The sequence below is a fragment of the Lycium barbarum genome, chromosome 5, assembly GCF_019175385.1.
Source record: "Lycium barbarum isolate Lr01 chromosome 5, ASM1917538v2, whole genome shotgun sequence".
Lineage (NCBI taxonomy): Eukaryota > Viridiplantae > Streptophyta > Magnoliopsida > Solanales > Solanaceae > Lycium > Lycium barbarum.
The window spans coordinates 139,544,041-139,558,756 of record NC_083341.1 but is presented as its reverse complement, the minus strand read 5'-3'; the positions used below and the strand labels follow the sequence as shown (position 1 = coordinate 139,558,756).

Sequence of the window (14,716 nt, the reverse complement as noted above, 5' to 3'; positions counted from 1 at the left end):
GGAAGGATATCATTTTTATAAACTAAAAAAAAAAAATGTATCTCATAAACTAAGATTAAAAAAAAAAATGTTTCTTACTTTTGGTTAAAATTTTAAGATGCATGACACAAAAAAATAGATTCTATAAGGGCCTAACTGTAGTTTTACAAAACTAAAAAAAAAAAAAAAAAAAAAAAAGGCAATTGCAATCTATCCATTTTACAATCTGGTGTTGCCTTTTGGATTTTCATAATGTAAGCGCAACTCTTCAGTTTCTTCCAACAGTGCTTCACAATTCATTCTCAGGTTCTTCTTCTCTATTTTTTTTTTAACTTACTGTTTTCTTCATTGTTAAACACAACTAGTGTGCTTTTATGGTTCTGGGGTTCTATAGAATCTTGAAATCAAGATTGCATTTTTATTTTCTTGGTATACTTAAATCAGATGAAATTTAATTGGGGTTTCCTTAAAATTTGATGGGGCTAATGGTGAGTTCAGCAGTGGCGTAGTGAAGATTTTCACTAAGGTTCAAACATAAAGAAGTAAACTCACAAAGAAGCAAAGGTATTCAACATATAATATTATATACATAAAAAAAAAAAAAAAAGTTCCTTTTGACCTATCTACACTGTACTATTTTGAGGAAAGGTGTCAATTGACTCCATTTGGACAAGGGTAGTTCTGGCCCCACGTTCCAGACGGGTTAATGCAAACTAAACATCCATTTGGAATAAGAACTCACAGCCCCAGACCCAAAGTCATATATATAAGCTGGATTGTCATAATAGGTTGGCACCACTTACTCAAATGAATTCAGTGTACACCACTTTTTCGTGATATCGTGCTTCTTTTTCCTTTTATCTTGCTTTGTTCTGTCGAGCCCAGGGTCTACAGAAACAGCATCCCTACCCCAAAAGGTAGGGGTAAGGTCTGCGTATATCCTACCCTTCCAAGACCCCACTTGTGGGAATACACAGGGTATGTTGTTGTTGTTGTTGTAAGTTGTGATTACTCAACCAACATTTCGGTGTTGAAGGAAGTGTCAGGTGTTACCTAATGATGTATAATGTTACAGTAAAAATTATTTTTCTGTTTAGGAGAAGACTGTTTTGTCAGCAAAACTAGATTTGCAGTTAGAGTTCCGCCATTTGTTAGGGTGATTAGTAAATCAAATCTAGCTGGCAAGTAGGGGATCATAGAAGTCGATCGCCTCTTCAAATTAAGTTTTATGCTGTTGATGTTTGCGCAGCTATAGGTTCTATAATTATGGTAAAATGAACTCCATAATGCTAGTATAACATTATCATTAGTTTTTTGTTGTGTTTTGTGTCTTTACATGTACCAAGACACCTCAAGATTATGTACATTGCTGATAAAGCTACTAAGATTAACTAGGCTGTGCAAATTCTAAGTAAAGCTATTAGTACAAAAACTAAAAAACAGAACAGAAAGTTAGCAAAGTTACTGTAGTTTGATGTCAAACCTTGCCGAATTGGAAATTTTTTTACTCCTTGTAGCTATTGATAATCTATTACTTATCAGGAGTAAAAGAATATGATCCTTGTTTATGTTCAATCAGTTTTCCCTTTTTCATGATAGATTTTAATAATGTTCTGAAGGCATGAAGTATTAATGGGATTCTTTCTGTAAATTATGCAAGTCATGGATATTAAGAAGACATTGATGAGTGCTTTTAATAAAATGTACCTTTTCTTTTATTCATACAGTTATGGCATGTTAGTTTAACAATGTGAATAGCAGTTGTGTGCTTCCTGAAGTGTGTACTCTGACCGGACAGTTCGTAGATTCCTTACCTATTGTATTCTTGTTTATTTTTTGCAGATTGTTGTTGCCAATCATTTAATGTTATGCCTCCAAGTGGGAAAAAAAACAGCTTTTACCTCCCCTCGATTTACTTAGCAACCTTCCTGATAGTGTAATCAATGACATTCTAGCAAAGTTGCCTTTACGAGATGTTATGAGGACAAGCATCTTATCGAAGAAATGGAGATATAACTGGTGCAGACTTCCACAACTGAAACTTGATCAAACACTTTGGAAAACTACAAAGTACTTAATATCCCTTACAATTGGATTGACTAACATTCCCTGCCACCTCTTAACCATTCATACAGGACCAATTACCAAGTTTACCCTCGCCATTCCTGTTCTAAAAACATGTCCTATTATTGATCACTTGATATATTTCCTCGCAGTGAATTGCATTCAACATCTTGTCCTTGAACCTCTATTCGGTAACCCGATACAAATTGCCTTCTTCATTTTCCTAACTTCGGGTTTGAGGCATTCGACTCTCGAAAGATATTTGCTGTGTCCTTTACCAATCTAAGGGATTTGATAGGTTAATAAGCCTAGAACTAAGACATGTCAATATTTCTTCTGAATCGCTTGGAAGTTTGATCTCCCGTTGCCGTTGCTTGAGAATTTTGCTTGAGGATTTGGTGCTGAAAGGCCCAGACAATTCAAACCCCATGGAAATTAGTGCTCCCAAGCTGAGATCATTTGTCTTCTTTGGCTATATACATTTTATACATCTAAAAAATGTCCCTCTTCTTAATAGTACCAGTTTCAAAAAAAAAAAAAAAATGTCCCTCTTCTTTCCAATGTTTCATATGAGCCTACAGTATTTTCGACAGAGGCAGAACATGATCTTGCCAATATTTTAAAGTCTATTCCTGCTCTCGAGAATCTCTGCTGGAATCACTTGAATGTCCAGGTAATGTTTCTTCATGACTTAAATTTAATTCATCTTTTGGGCTTTGAGTCATCCTGATTTTGGACATTTTCTTCCTAGGCATGAATGCTGGACCAGCTGAAGTTATACCAACAAGGCTTCCCTTTGCTCTTAACTGTCTTAAACACCTTAGCATGGTGAAGCATTTTCTCAACAATTTTATGCCTCCAAGGTTAGAGCCAAGCATTTTTCCTTTGCTTCATCTTGAAAAAGTTTCCATGAGTTTTTTAGTAGTACAAGTCTATTACTTCTTTTACCAGCTAGCACTGCTATGCAGCTTTTATTAATTATTCAGTATGGTGTTTGGTAGTTGCTTGTTCTTATCTCTAGTACTCTTTGATTATTTCTTGTACTATGTTATCCTATTATCTTGTTGTTATTACTGCTTATTATTCCTGATGCTTTTTCATCTCTCTTTGAGCCGGGGGTCTACAGTAAAGAGCCTCTCTACCCATCAAAAGGTAGAGGTAAGGTCTGTGTACACTCTACCCTCCCCAAACCGCACCTAGTGGGGTTATGTTGGGTATGTTGTTGTTGTTGTTGCTTTATGGTGTTTAGTAGTATATGGCTAAAAATCTCATACATTTCTTATAGATTTCTTCTTTTTTTATGCCAAACTAGTATTTTGTTGGCCCCACAATGCTTATCCCAGTTGACCTCTTACATTTTGATCTAATGCTTTGATAAACACAGCATGTGAATCTGTTATTTTAGAGAAATTGCATGATTTTAAAATCACCATCATCACTATGCCTCTGTTGAAGGACATTTTTTATGACATTTTCTTTTTAATTATTTTTTTCAGTTACTATTGCTATAATTTACCTCATACCACCACTTATATACTCCCCACAGACAGAGGCGGATCTAGCATTTCTATAACATGGATGCACCACTAAAAAAGCAGAAAAAAAGAAGCATCAAGTGGGAATTAATCCTTGCTCTTTTAGGTAAATAATTTAGCACTTAATCAAGTTCACCATTTAGCCTTTCTGGAGCATGGCTGGCAGAAGATAATATTAAATTAATTCTAAAAAATATATACATAAGATATATACTTTGGCGGAAAGACCATGGGTTCACAGGCACCATAAATTGCTCTATAAATCCGCCCATGCCCTGATAAAAAAATCACCCCATGCCCACAGAGTTTAAGAAAGGAAAAATAATATTTCTAAAATTTGTAATATAAAACAAGACATATAAATATCATTCTTTTTGGACAGACGACAAAGGAAAATGAATCTCATTAATTGGGACAAAGAAACTATTATATAAGTCAAACTAATATCTTAAATCTTGTATGATATCACAAGAAGCATCGGGAATCAAATGTGTATTTAAGTTAAGCTTGCAGCCATGACTAAAAAAGAGTATTTGACGTTAGTATATACTCTTGAATCATAAGGAAAAAAACATTTTGGTAGTTAAAAACAAAATCGAACAAACAATATTGCTCTTTAGTTGTCTCTCTTCTCACCCTTTACTTTTGGTTCCCATTTTCTGCTTTTAATTTTATCTCCGGACTGTAGATTCTCATTAATGGCTGATACATTACTTGACAGTCATAAAATTTCTGTCAACTTAGTTAAATCTTGAATTTTGTAGATGAATATATGGCAAAAACATTAACACAATAAAATCATGATCAAACATGATATTAGGAAACAAAATATATTTACATTAGTAAGGATAATTGTGTGCTTATTTGAGCCGTTCTACGGATTGATGAAGGACTAAGTTATAATTATCTGATAGTGTGTTTATATAAGAGCTAGAGAGGGAATACAACTGCAATTAGTTTAACTCTGACGGGTCCTTCTATTATGGTCTCATCGGGTTTACCCTACACTCAACATTGCAATAAATACGACCCAATAACTATTTATCGCACTCGGGCTGGTTTACTCTCTAAATTGCGGTGCACGTGAAGTCGTCAACCCATGGTCTCTCTGCCAAGTTAGTTATTTTATGTACATGTTTCCTATAATTGATCTAATATTATTGGACTCTCATGCTTCAAAACTGCAAAATGGTGCATTCTGTTGAATGCTGTAGATCCGCCTCTGATGACACTTATAGTTGGGCCTATACTTATATACTAACATCAAACAGAAAACGTTGAAATATAAATAGAATATTTTTAATAATAAGGGCCCAACTGTAGTTTTACCAAAAGGAAAAGGAGGCAATTGCAATTTATCCTGCCTTTTGGATTTTCACTATTTAAGCGTGAACTCTGGAAGCTTCTCTCTTCAGTTTCTTCCAACACCGCCATTGAGCCGACAAAATGAATTAGCCATCGATCGGAGCATCATAGGAGTACTTGACATTCATCATCAGGTTCATCTTCGTCACTATTGCTCTTTTTCACTTACTGCTTTCTTCGTTGTTAACACAACTCGTCTGCTTTTATGGTTCTGGATCTGTAGGATTTTGAAACCAAGATTGCATTTTTAATTTCTGCGTATACTTAAATCAGATGAAACTGTATTGGGGTTTTCTTAAAACTTGATGGGGTTAACGTTGTCATGAATGTGGTGATAAATACGCAGAAAGGGCCTAAAATGCCCCTGAACTATGCGATTTGAAATCTAGGTGAATACTGAAGAAAACATTGGTTTAAACTCATGAAATCTCCATAATATCCGGTCATCCATTGATGAACTTTGACATCGATTTGAAAATTTAATTTCGAGATTTGTTGTCGATTTGAACCTGAATCTGATGGAATTTGGTTCTTACGCTCAAGTGTGATTGAGTGTACTTGAAAGAGAAAAACTCCATTGAAGAAGTGCACTAAAGCAGCCATTAGGAAGTTGCCACGTCGGGGACATTTTTAGCCCGATAGGTGGATGGAGGGCAATATTTGTACCAAATCCCATAGTTCAGGGGCATTTTAGGCCCTTTTCCGTAAAAAATAATGGAAACTAAACATCAATTTGGAATAAGAACCCACAGCCCCACAACCGAAGTATATATAAGCCGGATTACTTTCTTTTTTTTTTAAATGACAATGGAACTTGCAGCCGCTACCCTTGGGGTTCGCACAAGGTAAACCTCGCTCCTTTGCAATAGCCCGCAAACCACATAGGAGAAATAACCCAAACTAGGCAAGCTCGTGTGACGAGCTTGACCCAGAAGACAAATCCCCTGCTGTTGTACGCAGGGGGTTTTGAACTGAGACCTCCTATGGAAGCCCCATGCTCAACCAACTGAGCCACCCTTGCGGGTATATATAAGCCGGTTTATGACTATAGGTTAACACCTCTTAGTCAAAGTAATCCGGTATGATCCACGGTTTGGTAACAGTTTTAAGTTGTGATAACTAAAACAACATTTAGGGTGTGTTTGATATGAAGGAAAATGTTTCCACCAAAAATGTTTTCCTTGAAATTATGTGGTTTTCTTACTTATTTTCTTCTATTTGGTAAGTAAGTAGAAAATATTGTCCGAAAAGCATTTGTATATAGTCTATGCAAATGCTATGGGTGATGGGAGTGAGGGGTTGGGGTGTGGGAGTGCTGGGGATGTGGGCTATGGGTGGATGTGTTGGAGTGTGGGAAGGAGACAATTAATGTGGAATGCCACTTCATTTTTCTAAGTAACTTGTTTCCGTACAGACAATATTGTCCAAAAATTTTGACCTACCAAACATGTGAAAATGGAAAAGATTTATTGGAAAATATTTTCCTCCATACCAAACACACCCTTAGGTGCTGAAGGAAGTGTCAAGTGTTACAGTTGAAAGTTATTTTTATGTGTAGGATGAATGTGAAGTACTCCTATGATTTGGTGCAATATTGCCCCCTGTCCATCTATCGGGCTAAAAATGCCATCGACGTTAACTTTCTGGCTCAAATCTGCCCTTATTGCTAACGGTCCCCTTAAAATAAAATAATTAAATAGTATTTATTTATTACATGATGATTGGCCCAAATGTATACCCTTCTCAAATGAAATAACCACCCTAGACCAGTGCTTTGACCCGACCAGTCTGAAAAAATAGCCAACATCTTGATCGTTAAAAAAATTATCTTCTCCGTCTTCCTAACCACCACCATGGCTGTTCCCCCCCCCCCCCCCCCCCCCCCGCCTTTTTCTCTCTCCCCCTTTTGAATTCCACTCAAAACTCAAAATTGTGCATGCCATTCTCAGAAAGATTAACTTCTCCAGCTTACTAAGATTTTGCAAAATTCGCAGCAACGGTGAAGAGAAAGCTGGACAATTTGGGAATTTGAAAATAAAATCAGCATCTTCTTCTTTCTCTTCTGATTTTTGGGAGTTTCGAGATCGGGAAGTCCGGACTTAGAATTTTTGGGTTGTGGGAGTTTGGATCTGATTCTAGGTTGCTTATTGAGTTCATTTGTGTTGAAATCTAGGTGAATACCAAAGAAATCACTGGTTTAAGCTCATGAAACCTCCATGAAAACACTGGTGAATAGGGTATCATAGGAGCCGATCACCTCTCTGATTCTAGGGTATCAGAGAACCAGTTCGGATTCATGTCGGGGCGCTCAACTATAGAAGCTATTCATCTTGTACGGAGACTGGTGGAGCAATACAGGGAGAGGAAGAGGGACTTGCACATGGTATTCATCGACCTAGAAAAAGCATACGATAAAGTGCCGAGAGGTTCTATGGAGATGATTGGAGGCTAGAGGTGTACCTGTGGCGTACATTAGGGTGATCAAGGACATGTATGATGGGGCCAAAACCAGGGTAAGGACTTTGGGAGGAGACTCAGAGCACTTCCCAGTGGTGATGGGGCTACATCAGAGATCAGCTCTTAGCCCATTTTTATTCTCCTTGGTGATCGATGGATTGACGCGGCAAATTCAAGGTGAGGTGCCATGGTGTATGTTATTTGCAGATGACATAGTCCTGATTGACGAGTCTCGCAGCGGGGTTAACGCTAAGCTGGAGGTTTGGAGACAAACTCTGGAGTCTAAAGGGTTCAAGTTGAGTAGGACCAAGACAGAGTACTTGGAATGCAAGTTTAGTGATATAGTACATGAGGCTGACGTGGAAGTGAAGCTTGGCACCCAGGTCATACAGAAGAAAGATAGTTTCAAGTATCTTGGGTCTATTATACAAGGAAATGGGGAGATTGATGATGACGTCACACATCGTATTGGTGCAGGATGGATGAAATGGAGGCTTGCCTCTGGAGTGTTGTGTGACAAGAAGGTGCCACCGAAACTTAAAGGCAAGTTCTACAAAGTGGTGGTTAGACCAGCTATGTTGTATGGGCGGAGTGTTGGCCAGTCAAGAAATCTCATGTTCAGAAGATGAAAGTGGCAGAAATGAGAATGCTGTGATGGATGTGTGGGCACACTAGGAGTGATAGGATTAGGAATGAAGTCATCCGAGACAAGGTTGGAATAGCCTCAGTGGAAGACAAGATGCGGGAAGCGAGGCTGAGATGGTTTGGGCATGTGATGCGGAGAGATGAAAATGCCCCAGTGCGGAGGTGCGAGAGGTTGGCCAGTGATGGCTTCAGAAGAGATAGAGGTAGGCCGAAGAAGTATTGGGGGGAAGTGATTAGACAGGACATGACGCATTTCCTGCTTACGGAGGACATGACCTTAGATAGGAGGGTATGGAGGACTCATATTAGGGTAGAAGGATAGTAGGTAGTCGCATTTATCCTCCCTTGAGAGTAGTTATGTTGTTATATAGTTTCTTGTCTCTTGATTTCTGCGAGTTTCTGTTGGTTTTTAATGACTTATTTACCTTCATTGTTTTCATTTTCATAGTTATTTATAGCAGTTAATTCTCCTTTTACCATGACTTTCTTGCTTTGTTATTCCTTGCTTTCATATTGTTTTCGATACGCTTGAGCATATCTAACCTTTTGTCTTGTCTTGTCTTTCTTTCTCTCCTCTCTTGAGCTGAGGGTCTTTCGGAAACAGCCGCCCTACCTTTCAAGGTGGGGGTTAGGTCTGCGTACACTCTACCTTCCCCAGACCCCACATAGTGGGATTATACTGGGCTTGTTGTTGTTGTTGTTCTGCTATTGATGTTTGCGCGGCTACACATAGTGGGATTATACTGGGCTTGTTGTTGTTGTTGTTCTGCTGTTGATGTTTGCGCGGCTATAGGTTCTAAAATTATGGTTAAAGGAACTCAATAAAGCTAGGTATGACACTATGACAGGATTATTCATTTTTGATATGTTTATAGTCTATACACGTAGCGTGTCACCTCAAGATTATGTAAAGTACTGAGATAAAGCCACTAAGAGTTCTAATAGCAAAGCTATTAAAAGAAAAAGAAAAAATAAAGCAGCAAGTTGGTGAAACTACTGTAGCTTGAAGTCAAATATTGCTGAATTGGAAAACTTTTTCTTCTTGCAGCTAGTGATTTCATTTGGTAATCTTATGCTTATTAGCAACAAAAGATGATGTGATCCTTGTTCATATTCATTTGATTTTCCTTTTTCAATAATAGATCTTAATAATATTCTGGATGCATGAAGTATTAATGGAATTCTTCCTGTAAATAATACAAGTCATGGACATTAAGAGAAGATTAATGAGTGGTTTAAATATAATGCACTTTTTCTTTTATTCTTAGAGTTGTGGCATGTTAATTTAACAACGTGAAAGCAGTTGTGTTGTCTGTAGTGTACTAGTGTGTACTCTGTCCTGCCAGTTTTGAGATTCCTTAACTATTGTATTCTTGTTTATTTTCTACAGAATCTTGTTGGCAATCATTTTATATGATGCCTTCTAAGGGCAAAAAGCAACAATTACCTCGTGATGTACTGAGCAACCTTCCTGAGAATGTAATCGATGACATTTTAATGAGTTTGCCTCTACGAGATGCTGCGAGAACAAGCATCTTATCGAAAAGGTGGAGGTATAAGTGGTGCAGACTTCCACAGTTGATGCTTGATGATACTGTTTGGGGAACTACCAAGGATGTTGTAGTTTACTGTAGAAGCAACTTGACTAAGATTATCTCCAGCATTTTGAAACTTCATTCAGGACCAATTAAAAAGTTTGCCCTTTGCCTTCCTTATTTTGTCAGCTATCCTAATATTGACAATTTGATATGTTTCCTCTCCAAGAATAACATTCATCATCTTGCCCTTGAAATTCCTACTTATAGCCCATACAAACTGCCTTCTTCAATTTTCACATGTTTGCAATTGAGGCATTTGACTCTCCTAAGATGTCTAATACATCCTCCACCAGTCTTTAAGGGATTTGGTAGGTTAATTAGCCTAGAACTATGTAATGTCACAATTTCGTCTGAATTGCTTGGAAGTTTAATCTCCCATTGCCCGTTGCTTGAGAATTTGGTGCTGAAAGATTTACGTAATTGTAACCACATTGAAATTAATGCTCCCAATCTGAGGTCGTTTTTCTTCGAAGGCAATATAAATGTTTTACATCTAAAAAATGTTCCTCTTCTTTCTAAAGTTACATATAAGCCTAGAACATTTTCAGTAGAGGCAGAACATGATCTTACCAAGATTTTTGAGTCTATTCCTGCTCTGGAGAATCTCTGCTGGAATCTATTTACGGTAATGTTGCTTCATGACTTAATTGTAATGCATTTTCGTAGATGTACCATCTTTTGGGCTTTGAGTAATCCTGATTTTTGACATTTTTTTCCTAGGACGTGGATAATGGAATAGTTGAAGTTATACCAACAAGGCTTCCCTCTGCTCTTAACTGTCTTAAACGCCTTCGGATATCTTGGATTACTCTGCGAGATTTCTTTGAGCTTTCGTTTGCTCTTTGCTTGATAAGAAGCTCCCCAAATTTAGAAGAAATTGAAATTGAGGTAGTTAATGATGTCTATTTTCTCTCTCTTTTATGTGTCTGCAATTTTAAATTCATGGGTTTTTCTTGATCTTTCTTAGGTGCATGGTAGTAGTGATGAGGACTATTATGACATACCTGTGCCCCAGGATGTTGTTGATAAGATTCCTGCAAGTTTCTCAGATATGACATTTAATCACCTGAGGATAGTTAAGATTAACAATATAGCAGGTGCCGGGGCTGAAATGCAGCTTATCAAGGTTTTATTGGCCAAATCTCCAGCACTGGTCAAAATGGTAATCAGGCCCTGTGAAATGGAAAATAAAAAATCTCTCAGAGTACTCGTGGAGATAACTAATTTTCAGCGGGCGTCATCTAAAGCTCAAGTTGTGTATAATATAGATTAGTATCCGTATCACAATCCTGCTTGATCTTCATGAGTCTTCAATCAGATCTCTCCACAATCAAGACTAAGTACTTGCAGAATTAACAAAATTTCTCTGGTCTATAACTTAGACTGCAATCCTGTTTGATCTCCATTTATCTTTTAGCAGACCATGATCTTGGCTAAAGAATGCTCTGGCATTTAAAGATGAAATAGATTAAATTTGTCTAGGCAGTAGTCAAATGTTGTGGTTTTTCCTCTTTGACGATTAAACGGATTGAGAGAAGACTTGGATGTTTTGACTTAGCTTGTTTGTCACTGTGACATTTCTCAGGGTTTAAACTTCCTGCTTGCTATAGATTGATATGTTGTGGATTAATTAATTCTCTACTTGATTAGAGATCACTGTAACAGTCATGAAGCATTTTCTCAACAATCTTGAAAAAGCTGCCAGGAGTTTTTGTAGATGTATGAATTTTAGATTGTTATCGATCTAGCAATCCTGCTTGATCATAAGCCGCCTTTAACCGGACCGTGATCCTTGGCAAAAATGTTTTTGAGTTAAAAACGTTGATAGAAATGAATACAGATGCAGTAGTGTAAGGCTGTGTTATGCCTTTGCCATTAAATAGTGTGAAGACTGTTTTAGTTTGGGAATTACAAATGAATCTGGATGAATGTTTTGGCTAAGTCTTTTTCATAACGCCAAGGGTTTTTACATTTCATGCTTTTAAGATCTTGAATGACAAATTTTGGTTGTTTATCTCAAAGTTATGTTTGTGTATTACTAGTTCTCTGGTTTAATCAAATTCCAAATGGCAAGTTTTCTGTATGCAAAAAAAATCATTATTCATTTAGTAATATTTTCATCTCATTCTTCAGGTTGGAGTTTATCCCTTCTTCTTTTTATGCCATAATGTACTGTTCCAAGATAACTAATTATGCAACCTTTATTACCTCCTCAAATCCTATTTTAGTGTTGGACACAGGCTCAACTCTTTATATCTGTGCAGCTTCCAAAAAATAAAGTCTAAACTAGTGCAACTATTACATACTACAGTATATACATTAGTTCCTAGAGCTAAACTACCACCTTGGCTGTGTAACAGAAATATAAATAAGGGCAACTTACCCCCAGTAAAAAGACAGAACATGTGTTGTACAAAATCAACAAATACAAAAGCAAGAGTGCTAAATATTTCCAGACCTCCCTTTAACTTATCTGATCCCGGAAGTAGGCACCTGTGCCTTGTTCATTTTAAAGTCCTACTTGCTCCCTTAGCTATGACATCTGCAATCCCCTTCTCTAAAACAGTGTTGTGCTTATGGGTGTTCAAGAAAAATCGAATCAAATTGGATAAAAAAAAAAAATTGATACCTTTTTGGTTTTTACTCAAAAAATTTTGAATCAAACAGTCATATATATAAAATTAAAATTTTGTGGTACATATTAATCTTTTGCACTTTTAATTCGTAATTTAGGTGTTCGCCGTTATAGTAGTCCAATTCTGTCTTTAGTATCTACTTTGACTTGTAGTCTCTGTTTTGGTAAGTACAAAAAATTCCATGTTAAATATAACTTGTCTTTGAGTCATTCATTTAGCCTTATTTCCCGAGAGTGATCAACAAGCATTTCATTGAAGGAAAAATAGTTTGTGTTCATCACAAAGTACCTTCTGCGACAACTCTAAATATTGGTCTCTATAAGGCAAAAAGGCATAAGAAATACCTACATCAAGAAGTCTTAACTCTTATTGTGATTAGGAACCTTATTCCCAGGGGCAGATTTAGGGCATGGTGTGTGAGTTCCTGGGAACTCAATAACTTTTGTTGCGGCCCTGAATTAATATTAATAATCCATAAATATATAACAGATTTCTAGTTGGGAACCTAGTATAAAAAGTGGATTGTTGGTTCATGTGGAATCCTGTTAAGCTTTGATTTGCCCTCCTTGACAAGGGTTTGAAATCCCTAGGCGCCATAATTAACCTTTTTTTATTTTTATTATCATATATTTTCATTAACAAAAAATTATGCAAGTCTTTATTTGGTGTCTGTTTTTCTTTTTAATTTGAGATCATTGGAACCCATAAACTCCAAATCGGGAACGCATATCACTATATCAGTCTCTGCTTACTCCCCGAGGATGATCAAGAAGCCTTTCTTACATGTCTCCACATTCATGATCAAATCCGGCAAACAAGTTCACTCCACCAATCCGAGATCAAGCTCTTAACTCCTTGATTAAAAATTCAAGATCAAGTTTAAAAATCTTTAAATCATGTTTTTGAATAGAAAAATCAGAAGAGACTCCCTTTAGATTTGAGATATTTTAGAAATTACCAACAAGAGTAAGGTTTGTAGTGGAGTGACAAGCAATATTTTAAAAGGCGAGGGCGTGAGGCGAGGCGTTTTACTTAGTACAGTACGAGGCGTATGCCCCGAGGCAGGGGGCGTGAGCCCCATGGATCTTTAAATATTTATTTATAATATAGTAAAATAGTATAATGACACAAAAATTATAAAATAATATGAATAGTTTTAAAAAATTAATAACATGATTAATGAAACTCATAGAAAGCAAAACTTCTAACATGATTTTACAAGTATAAATAATTGCAATGATTTAAAGTTATTATGAGATACAAACCATTTTTAACTCCTTAACTTTCAAACAATAAAATAATCACAATTTATAACGCATACTGCTATCATATATACTATGCAATTTACCTCCCTAAAAGAAAATAATCAATAAGCTTTATCAAATTATAATTAAAACATCACTCCTTCATGAATAAAAATAAAATTACTTTCAAATAACAAAATAATAAACTATGATAATTTTGAGACACATGACAAAAACGTGAAGACTAATGGCAAGTGAAGATGTAAAATTCAACTTTATATTTTTAAAAGAAATATTAAGTGATGTTTACCCTCGCAGTGTTCTCAAATAATAAATATGCAATACTAGGGTTCGCTATTTGAGTTATTCTCAATTGTTTTATTTCTATAGATGAAGCAAATTATTAACCATCATTCATTTAATAAAGAATTATGAGGGTCAATAATGTTAACTGGGGAATTTGACACATAATTTGTGTAAGAACTCTTAGGCGAGCCCCGAGCGTTGGGCATTAAGCGTGTTTAGAGCATAGGGTATACAGTCTGGCGCTTAGGGCGTACAGTCTGGCACTTATGGCGTAAGCCTCACAGAACTAAGCCCCACACATAAGCCCCTAGACGTTTTGCCTGTGCCCCGCCCCAGGACGAGCCCCGAGGCGAGTCCCGGAACTGCTTTTTAAAACACTGTGACAAGTACTCCTTCATCCTTAACTAGAGGTCTCGTGTTCGAGTTTTACTCGAATCCGAATTTAGTTGGGCTCCAATACGAGTACCGAATACTGGATGGAAAATAAAAAAAAAATATATATTCTAGAAATTGTAACTCCCATCAATTGTGAACTCAAATATAACAATTTGTTGCTATTTTTCTTTTCTTTTTTTTTTAAATTAAAGGCCACTAGGCTTTGTACCACCTAGGGCTATTTTATTAATATAGTCTAAAGCAATAAACGTCATCGTCTGAGTAGTCTGGCGCGAAACTTTGTTGTTACAACTTGTATATCATTTTGAAAATAGAGTATCACGGCTATATCAATTGTGCTTTTGTTAGTGCGTGGGCTGTTGCATTCATTTGCACTTTTGACCTTATTTTGTGCTGGTCTTTTAATTTTTTTCCCTCAATGCAAATAAATTTTTCGCGCGGCACAAACATATACTTTTGCATCATAATATGGGAAAATAAAACTCTATGTC

At 36.5% G+C, this 14,716-nt stretch overlaps 1 protein-coding gene across 5 annotated transcripts; it reads left to right on the top strand.

Moving 5' to 3' along the window:
• Positions 1-164: 164 nt before the first annotated feature.
• On the top strand, positions 165-11,359 carry LOC132641879 (F-box/FBD/LRR-repeat protein At1g13570-like). Of its 5 annotated transcripts, XM_060358972.1 has the most exons (7): positions 165-285; positions 1,822-2,716; positions 2,795-2,906; positions 4,994-5,077; positions 9,436-10,268; positions 10,364-10,531; positions 10,611-11,359. In XM_060358972.1, the coding sequence occupies exons 5-7, from the start codon at positions 9,459-9,461 to the stop codon at positions 10,914-10,916; spliced, it is 1,284 nt and encodes a 427-aa protein (XP_060214955.1). In that variant the 5' UTR covers positions 165-285; positions 1,822-2,716; positions 2,795-2,906; positions 4,994-5,077; positions 9,436-9,458; the 3' UTR covers positions 10,917-11,359. The 5 variants fall into 5 exon arrangements, with proteins under 5 accessions (XP_060214955.1, XP_060214956.1, XP_060214954.1 ...); XM_060358973.1 differs by lacking the exon at positions 4,994-5,077; XM_060358971.1 differs by having other exon boundaries at positions 2,795-5,077.
• Positions 11,360-14,716: the final 3,357 nt, after the last annotated feature.